At 51.0% G+C, this 10,000-nt stretch overlaps 1 protein-coding gene across 1 annotated transcript in view; it reads left to right on the top strand.

Moving 5' to 3' along the window:
• LOC136958801 (zinc finger E-box-binding homeobox 1-like) overlaps positions 1 to 10,000 on the top strand; it is a 12,564-nt gene that overhangs the window by 2,313 nt on the left and 251 nt on the right. The window contains exons 3-6 of the mRNA XM_067252900.1: positions 7,459 to 7,617; positions 7,803 to 8,005; positions 8,930 to 9,035; positions 9,870 to 9,979. Coding sequence (XP_067109001.1) covers positions 7,459 to 7,617; positions 7,803 to 8,005; positions 8,930 to 9,035; positions 9,870 to 9,979 — 578 coding nt within the window. The remainder of the gene's footprint in view (positions 1 to 7,458; positions 7,618 to 7,802; positions 8,006 to 8,929; positions 9,036 to 9,869; positions 9,980 to 10,000) is intronic.

The following is a 10,000-nucleotide window of genomic DNA, read 5'->3' as shown; positions in this document are numbered from 1 at the left end:
ATGCTAGCCTAGGTATGCTAGGGTATGGCTAACACTGGCAGTAAGGGAACACTACACTGCGGAAGCTGTTGTTGTCTCCTCGGCATCAGACGAACTAGTAGTAGTGAACTCGATTGTCCTCAGCTGTGTCAGCTAGTTTGCTGGTGTTTGGAGTCTCTCCCAGACCGATCTCTAGCTGTCCCTGTTGCTGCAGTCTGCGCGGAAGTGTTGTGTAGAGTTGAAGAATGCATCTCAGGTTGACTGCTGCTGGTAATTTAATGGATCATTTAAATGCAGTTATCCATGTGTACACTGCAGTCTTTCTCTCACTCCACCCTCCTGTCTCCCTCTCTCTTTTCTCTCTCTCTCCCTCCTTATGTCTCCCTCCATCTGTATATCTCTCACTTTCTCCCTCTCCCTCTCTCACTTTCTCTCTCTCTCTCTCTCTCTCTCTCTCTCTCTCTCTCTCTCTCTCTCTCTCTCTCTCTCTCTCTCTCTCTCTCTCCCTTTCTCTCTCTGTCTCTCTCTCCCTTTCTCACTATTTCTTTCTCCGCTTTCTCCCTCTCAGTTTCTCTCGTTCCCCCGGTTTCTCTCTTCCTCTCTCTCTCCACCTCCTCTAGGTGATCTGAATATGTCACAGGACGATGGGCTGAAGCCTATAGCGCTGACTCCTGCTGCAAGCTTATTTACAACTCACACCCAGAGCAAATGCTGATTTGTTAAGTGCATGCTCTCAAATCAAAAAATGCATGACACACACACAAACTCGAACGCCTACGCATGCACGCACACAGACACAACACACACACTCGTACACACACTCACATGATTGGCACACTCTACTGTCCACATCCTCACACATCACATCCCACCCTAGTAGCTATGCAGCTACTGCGCTAGTTAGCTTTCTGTCGGCTAATCCAGTGACAACACAATGGGCTGAGTGTTAGCAACGTTGTTTGTTCGCTACCAGTTGTGTGTCTAATCTTTCCCACCTGTTCCAGGGGATCTCCATTACTGTCTTGATTTCAGTTAAAGCGTGTTGGCGCCTCGTGGTTCTGTGATGGTGTGGCATTAGTGAGAGAGAGGGAGAGGGAGAGGGGGAGAGAGAGAGGAGAGGGGGGGGAGAGAGAGGGAGAGGGAGAGAGAGGGAGAGAGAGAGGGAGAGGGGGAAAGGGAGAGGGAGCAGGGGGGGGGGGAGAGGGAGAGGGGGGGAGAGATGAGAGAGAGAGAGAGAGAGAGGGAGAGGGGGGGAGAGAGAGGGAGAGGGGGAAAGGGAGAGAGAGAGGGAGAGGGGGGGGAGAGAGAGGGAGAGGGGGGGGAGAGAGAGAGAGAGAGGGAGAGGGGGGGAGAGAGAGGGAGAGGGAGAGAGAGAGGGAGAGGGGGGGAGAGAGAGGGAGGGGGGGGGGGGGGGGGGAGAGAGAAGAGAGAGAGAGAGAGAGAGAGAGGAGAGAGAGAGAGAGAGAGAGAGAGAGAGAGAGATGAGAAAAGAAAGTGATGGTCACATAGATGATAAATAAAGACGGTATCTCACTACCCTCCCTCTCTTTCTCTCTTCCTCTCTCTTCAGACCTCAGCCCAAGGGCCAAAACTGCCAGATGTTTTTCTCCCAGTTTTAGACACACACACACACACAGGATGCACTCACACACACACACACACAGGCATACACGTGTGTGTGTGTGTGTTCATGCAGGCACGCAAGCATGAACGCAGAATTCTCTCTCTTACACCCTCTCTCTCAAACTTTTAATAATTCTCTCATACAGCAACACTGAGCTGGTAGTGAATGGGCTCACTTAAATCTGAAATTATTTGCAGTGCTAATTGTTCCTCATTGTCATTATTCTCCCTTAAAGAGCATTGACGGTGAACTTTCAACTGACATTTAGACACTCCTCCGGGATTGCATAGTATATGTAAATTCTGTCACAGCCTCCACTACCCAGAATCCACCTGCGGCCCCCTTTTTGAGCTTGTCATACCTGACCTCTCTGCGACCCCCTGCCCTTTAAAACCGCTGCCTAAGCAAACACTCTGTATGTTTATACTGCTGATGCGCAATGTTGGTTCCTCTGCTGCAAGGATAATTAGGAAATGAAAATCCAGTTGCTGGCCGGCCTAAAGCAGCCTATGGAGCTGTGTGACTGGGTCTGTCCAGATGTCTGTGTTTATCCTGCGGCCTGAGAGAGTCACACTGCAGACAGGATGCAGGGTCAGCTGGAGGTAGGCCAGGTTTCTTCTCTGTGGTAGTGGGGTGAACATTTAGGTGGTGGGCAGTGTATTAATACCTATACCCCTCTTCCCACTCTCACCCCCTCTCTCTGTCTCTCCATCTGAGGCATGACTGAAGCCCTCAGGTGTGTTTCAGAAACAGAATCAGAATTTGGTTTATTCGCCATATAAGGTTTACACAGACACAGAATTTACTGTGGCAGGAAGGTGCATACAAAAAACATATAGGAATCTTAAATAAAAAATTGCTATAGTTTAACTAATTCTAAGACTAAACAATGTAAAATACAATCGGTTGGGGTCTTCCTTTAGCTGTCTTCCAGAGCTGGTAGGGCCCCCCAGACCTCAGACCCCCAGCCCCCAGCCCTCAGACCCAGCCCTCAGACCCCAGCCCAGCCCCAGCCCCAGCCCAGCCCCCAGCCCAGCCCAGCCCCCCAGCCCAGCCCGACCCCAGACCCAGCCCCCAGCCCAGACCCAGCCCCAGCCCAGCCCCAGCCCAGCCCCAGCCCCCAGACCCAGCCCCCAGTCCCAGCCTCTCCTTTTATTACAGGGGCCTCTTAGAGAGTACACACAATACTCAAGCTCTCTCAGTTCTCTCTTTCTATTCTCTCTCTCTCTCTCTCTCTCTCTCTCTCTCTCTCTCTCTCTCTCTCGAACGACTGCGTCTCTGTAAGATCTCTCCCTCACTTCTGTGTTTACCAGTTCCAGTCAATTAGAGTTTGAGTGTGAGTGTTTTCATTATGTGCTGACTGTTTAGAGCATGAGATCAGCCAGGGTCTCTCCCGTCGCTTCTTTGTGTGTCCGAGAATATTCATAAAAACCTTTTCATGAAGCATAGCAAATTAAGTGATACGTTAAGTTCTGTTTGTAGGTGAATAGGTTTGTGTGTGCTATTATTTGCTATTATAAGTATTGTATGTGTGTATGCGTGTGTGTGTTTGACACAGAGATGGTGTCCAGATCATTCCTTCATAGCACATGGGGGTCTGTGTTCAGCACACAGGAAGTTATGAGGTCAGGGGTCACTTTAGATGTAGCAGGAAGCTGTTAAATCTCTGTCACACACACACACACGTGTGTCTGTTCTTGTGTGTGTGTGTGTGCGCGTGTGTGTGCGTGCGTGTGTGTGTGTGTGTGTGTGTAAAAGTGTGTGTGTGTGTGTCTCTCCAGGTGAAGGCCTTCAGTATAAGCCCTCTCTGTTCCCCCTGAACCCAGACTATCCATCATCTCCAGCTCAGAGCTCACACACTCAGTCCATCACACACATACACACTCAGCCCATCACACACACTCAGTCCATCACACACATACACACTCAGCCCATCACACACATACACACTCAGCCCATCACACACACTCAGTCCATCACACCACATACACACTCAGGCCCATCACACACACTCAGTCCATCACACACATACACACACACAGCCCATCACACACATACACACTCAGCCCATTCACACACACTCAGTCCATCACACACATACACACTCAGCCCATCACACACACTCAGTCCATCACTACACATACACACTCAGCCCATCACACACATACACACTCAGCCCATCACACACACTCAGTCCATCACACACATACACACTCAGCCCATCACACACACTCAGTCATCACACACACACACACACTCAGTCATCACACACACATACACACTCAGTCCATCACACACACATACACACTCAGCCCATCACACACATACACACTCAGCCATCACACACACACACACTCAGCCCATCACACACACACTCAGTCTATCACACACACACACGCTCAGTCCATCACACACACACACACTCAGCCCATCACACATACACACTCAGTCCATCACACATACACACTCAAGCCCATCACACACACACACTCAGCCCATCACACATACACACTCAGCCCATCACACACAGATCTGTACTATAGATAACTCAATCAGGAACCACTGACTAGTTCTCACTCTATTCCCTGCTTGAAAACAAGCTCAGCCTACTCTGTTGTTCCAGGGACGTGTGTGTGTGTGTGCGTGTGTGTGTAGGCCATGTCTCACTCTATAGACCCAGGGACAGGTGTGTGTTGTGAGTTTGTGTGTGTGTGTGTGTGTGTTTGTGAGTGTGTGTAGGCCATGAGAGCAGAGATAAAGAAGTGGTTTATGGGAGATTGGCTCTCCTCTGGCAGTGAGGTGGCAGTGAGGTGGCCCTCTGCAGACCAGCCCTACAGTCTCCATCCATCTAGAGCACCTTGTAAATCCACTCGGACTGTGTGTGTGTGACATGCCCCGGCAAAGTTTGTGTGTGTGTGTTCGACTGAGCGTGCTCATTGGTGTGTGTGTGTGTGCTTCTGTGAGTGTGTTTTTCAGTGAGTGTGTGTGTGTGCTTGTGTGAGTGTGTGCCTCTTTGAGTGTGTGTATGCTTCAGTGAGTGTTTGTGTGTGCTTGTGTGAGTGTGCTTCTGTGTGTGTGTTAATGTGAGTGAGTGTGTGTGTGAACTTGTGATTTCCTGTTTTCTTCTCTCCTGACATTGAGCTGCTGCTGGCTCTCTGTGGTGGTGAGGATCAGATCCCATCACCTGAGGAACGCTACAAACCGACCAGCGCCTGGGAGGGAGAGAGAGGGAGAGAGAGGGAGAGAGAGGGAGAGAGAGGGAGAGAGGGAGAGAGAGGGAGAGAGAGAGAGAGGGAGAGAGAGGGAGAGAGAGGGAGAGAGAGGGAGAGAGAGGGAGAGAGAGGGAGAGAGAGGGAGAGGGAGGGAGAGGGAGAGAGAGGGAGAGAGAGGGAGAGAGAGGGAGAGAGAGGGGAAAACGATGAGTGTGCTGGAGCAGGAGAGTGTTTGAGGATGAGGTCATGGGAAGTAGAAAAGACCCAGTATTAAAACTGGAGCTTTAGCAGAGCTCTGCCCTTCCACCCACCCACCCACCCACCCACCCACCCACCCTCCCTCCCTCCCCCTTCCCATCCCCCTCCCCCCTGGCTCTAGCTGCACTCCCAGAGTGCACCTGTCCCTCTCCCACCCCAGCAGGAAGGGGCGGGGCTTGCTGGCACAGGTCCTGCCACCCTTTAAAGCGCTTAATCCCCATGGCAACTCTTCAGCTGCCAAAGTGTTCCGTTAGCCTGCGCCGCTAGCTCGGTGGCCAACTTAAGACTCCTTTTCAGGGCGAAACGAAAGATTAAGTATTATGTCAGCCACTTTAGGTCAGAGTGTATAATCTTCAACTTCTCTCTCCCTTTTTTAGTGGGTCAGTTGAGTTTTTGAATTTTTATAGAGCCAACGGCATATATTAACATTATATTATATTCATTCTTTTGTCACTCTGAATTCCCATGAAAGGACTCTTTCAGTGTTTGGCATGGCTCAGTGCTGGTTTGGACTGCCTCACGCAGGCTTTGGAAAGCAGGGCGTCTTTTCCTTTGGTGATAAAGGTTGATTGGAGAGGACAGAAGAAGGAAGGAAAGAAAAGTGAAGAAAGGAAGGCTTAGCAAGAGGCATGTGCTCTCTGGGCTCAGCCAATCACACGCTCCCTCCACACATCCCCTCCTGGCCAGCCCCACAACACCAAAGAGGGGGAGAGAGGGTGAGGGGGGAGGCGAGAGAGTGAGAGATAGAGAAAGAGTGTTATAGAGAGAGCGTGAGGGGAGAGATGGTGAGGGGGGAGGCGAGAGAGTGAGAGAGAAAGAGTGTTATAGAGAGAGCGTGAGGGGAGAGATGGTGAGGGGGGAGGCGAGAGAGTGAGAGAGAAAGAGTGTTATAGAGAGAGCGTGAGGGGAGAGATGGTGAGGGGGGAGGCGAGAGAGTGAGAGATAGAGAAAGAGTGTTATAGAGAGAGCGTGAGGGGAGAGATGGTGAGGGGGGAGGCGAGAGAGTGAGAGAGAAAGAGTGTTATAGAGAGAGCGTAAGGGGAGAGAGGGGGGGTGAGTGATTGAGTGAGTGAGGGGGAGTGAGTGATAGAGAGAAAGTGTGTGGGGAAGTGAATGATAGAATGAAAAGAGAGAGAGAGAGAGAGAGAGAGAGAGAGAAAGGGACAGAGAGAGATGAATCGTTCAGTAGCTGATAGATGGACGGGCGCTTAGCCCCAATCGGTTGTTTTTTTACGTGGTTGAATAAAAAGGAACTAAAATAAGTAACATACAATGTGTGTGAGCTGCTAATGCTAACAGCTGCTATGTGCTGCTGGCCAGCCGCTGCATGTCTACATGCCCTGACTGGATGACTCTAGGAGATTCTGTTATCTGTGTTGGACAGAGAGAGAGGAGAGAGAGAGAGAGAGAGAGAGAGAGAGAGAGAGAGAGAGAGGAGAGACAGACCGAAGGAGAGAGAGGAGAGAGAAAGACGGAGAGAGAGACAGGAGAGAGACAGACAGGAGGGAGAGAGGAGAGATAGACCGAAGGAAATATAGACATGATACAGAGAAGGACAGGAAAGAGAGACAGACAGGAGGAGAGAGAGGGGAAAAGAGAGAGAGACAGGAGTCTGTGTAATTGACGGAGCCAGGTAACAGCTTAGCACCGTGGGTCATCTTGACGACCGCTAACTACAGGCTGCGGTCCCACTGACCTGGGGTCAGGCTGTGGTGACCTGTGGCTCTGCATCCTCTCGTGATCACAGACAGGCTCACAGACTGCAGGGCGGACAGACATTTACATTTACATTTAATTATTTATCAGACGCTCTTATCCAGAGCGACTGACAGTAAGTACAGGGACATTCCCCCGAGGCAAGTAGGGTTGAAGTGCCTTGCCCAAGGACACAACGTCAGTTGGCATGACCGGGAATCGAACTAGCAACCTTCGGATTACTAGCCCGATTCCCTCACCGCTCAGCCACCTGACTCCCACCAGACATCAGAGCAGCCTGGGTAGAGGCCATGATGCTGGAACATAACGACGTGTGGGGCGAGCAAGGTAGAGAGAGAAAGAGAGAGAGAGAGGAACAGAGATAGAGAGATGAATCACGCAATAGTTGATAGAAGCTAGTTGAGGTCAGGCCCTGTGTCGCCCCCTAGCTGTCATCTATCACACTACATGTGTCTCACACAAGGAGGGGTTATTCCTGTAGCTGCAGTAGTGACTGAACCCAGAACACAACACCAGCAGAACACCATCAGCTGTGTGTCTGTAGGCGTTGTGGGTGGATCTGACTTTTGACTACATTTTTGTCACTGTTGGTCTAACGAGCTATGGTTCAAACTATGACGCTTTCTGTCGTGACTAACACTTTGTGTGTGTGTGTGTGTGTGTGTGTAGCGGTGAAGGAGGAGTGTGTGTCGGAGGAGGAGGATGAGGAGGAGGAGGAGGGGGGTAAAGATGCCCTGGTGAAGGAGATCCTACAGCAGGGTGACACGCCCGTCATTTACCCACAAGCCCCAGAGGACGACCACCAACAGAGCACGCCGGACGAGAACGGTACGAGGATTAAGCCACACACACACCTCACACACCTCACACACACACAGGTGTCATCCAGAGGACCAGGATGTGTAGGGATGGAACTGTCAGTGACAGATGGTTTTAAAATTGTCCATCTTTCTCTCCCTCACTCTCCTTCTCCCCCTCCCCACCCCCACCCCCTCCTTCCTCCTCTCCTCCAGGGACCCCGGATGTCTTCCCCCAGCTCCACACCTGCCCCTACTGCCTGCGAGGGTACAAACGCCACGCGGCGCTCAAAGACCACATCAAGCTCCGTCACGAGAAGAGCGACGACAACTTCAGCTGCTCGCAGTGCAGCTACACCTTTGAGTACCGCACTCAGCTGGACCGCCACATGGCTGTGCACAAGACTGGGCGGGAACAGGTACAGAGGCTCCCCTCTCCTCATCCCCTCCTCTCCTCATCCCCTCATCCCCTCCTCCCGTCCCCTCTCCTCCTCCTCTCCCCTCCTCTCTTCTCCTCTCCTCATCCCATCCTCTCCTCTTCCCCTCCCCTCCTCTCCCCCTCCTCCCCTCCCCTCCTCCCCTCCCCTCCTCTCCCCTCCTCTCTTCTCTTCTTCCTCCCCCTCCTCCTCCCCTCCCCTCCTCTTCTCCTCCTCTCCCCTCCTCTCTTCTCTTCTTCCTCCCCCCTCCCCCGACTCCCTTGCTCCTCCTAGTACCTCATTGGCTGCCGGCCTGCCTTGACAATATTCAGAGTGGTGGGGCTGTGGTGGGGGCTTTCCTCCTGAGGATCTCCATGAGTTTGATAAAGTTACCTGGGGAGGTGGACCATGATGAATAAATCATGTTATGGATTTCGAGACCGCGTTCCGATTTGTCACTCTGTCGTGATGGACTGCTGGCTTCATCTGTGCCTGCTGACTCTGTCAGAACGCTGCTCCGGGCACGGCTGAACGATGACAACATGACTAACTCGGTTGTCGATGGGACTGGGATACGAAGGGAAATTATGACAAAATATTTGTTTACCTTTACCCGAGAACGTTGGTCCTGTTCCAGCATCTTTTTAAGTTGTTATGACAGTGTTGACAAACAATGTAGTAGCGTAACAAATCATGATTTGTATTTTTTGCATCGTTTACAATAACTGATTATGCCTTCCTCATCTAAACTGTCATTTAATTCGAGGGGCTTACTCATCTGTTTCAGGTGTAAGGGCTGGGGCTCCTTGTTCTGTACCAGACAAATAGACATGCTGAATGAAACACAACAGTAGAACAGTTTTAGATAAGAGTTCACCTGTCAGAATGAGGTGGTTTCATCTTAAGTCTAAACTTCCTGTTTCGCAGCGTCACGTGACCCCGACGGGAGGAAACAGGAAGTTCAAGTGTACGGAGTGTGCCAAGGCCTTCAAATACAAACACCACCTCAAAGAGCACCTGCGCATTCACAGTGGTGAGCAAGATGGTGCCATCCTCACACACACACACACACACACATTCTTGTTGTCTCACACTCGCACACATTCACTCAGTGGCGAAAATCTGCTGTCAATTTTGGGGAGGATGATTATATGACATTTTCTCAAGAGCAATTCCTGAGGGGGACACCAAAATTACTGCTGTAACACATAGCCTACGTTGTATTATGTTAAATGTATATTTTTAATATTGTTTAAATGTCCTTATGTTTATGTGTTTTGTGGGGGACAAATCCTATTGTTCACAGGATGGGGGGGGGGGTCGTGTCCCCCCTGTCCCCCCTGGGATTTCAGCCTATGCGTTCACTTACACACTCACTCTCTCACTCCCAAACACGCTCACTTTCTCGACTCACACACATGCACTCATGTACACACTTATACCCACACTCACTTATACCCACACACACACACTTATAAACAACACGCACTCACACGCACTACCACTGTCCCCACAGTTTTCTCCCAGCCCACGCCTCAGAGCTCAGGCAGATATTTATTGGTGTTCTCCTTTTCAACAGCGTTAGACGCTATGATAATACATTTCTGATTACAGTTATTATCCAGTCTCAAGCTATAGTCCAGTGTGCCATCGTTTTGTGTCCCTGTAAATGCTTCATCATGAAAAGCTTGATATCTGAAGGCTCCTCAACAAGCCAGCTGGTTAATCCTACTGGCTTTTCAACCCATCCTTTCACTGGTCCAATCAGCTCTCATTAAAATTTTACTTCCTTCCTTCCTGCCTGCCTGCCTCCCTCCCTCCCTCCCTCCCTCTCTCTCTCTCTCTCTCTCTCTCTCTCCCTCCTCAGGAGAGAAGCCGTACGAGTGCCCCAGCTGTAAGAAGCGCTTCTCCCACTCCGGCTCTTACTCCTCCCACATCAGCAGCAAGAAGTGCGTGGGCGCCGTGGCAACCAACGGCGTGAGCCGGCCCGCCATCAAG

The sequence above is a fragment of the Osmerus mordax genome, chromosome 16 (genome assembly GCF_038355195.1).
Source record: "Osmerus mordax isolate fOsmMor3 chromosome 16, fOsmMor3.pri, whole genome shotgun sequence".
In the NCBI taxonomy this organism is placed as follows: Eukaryota; Metazoa; Chordata; class Actinopteri; order Osmeriformes; family Osmeridae; genus Osmerus; species Osmerus mordax.
Note: the sequence above shows the minus strand (reverse complement) of the source record. Positions and strands in the feature narration are given on the sequence as shown.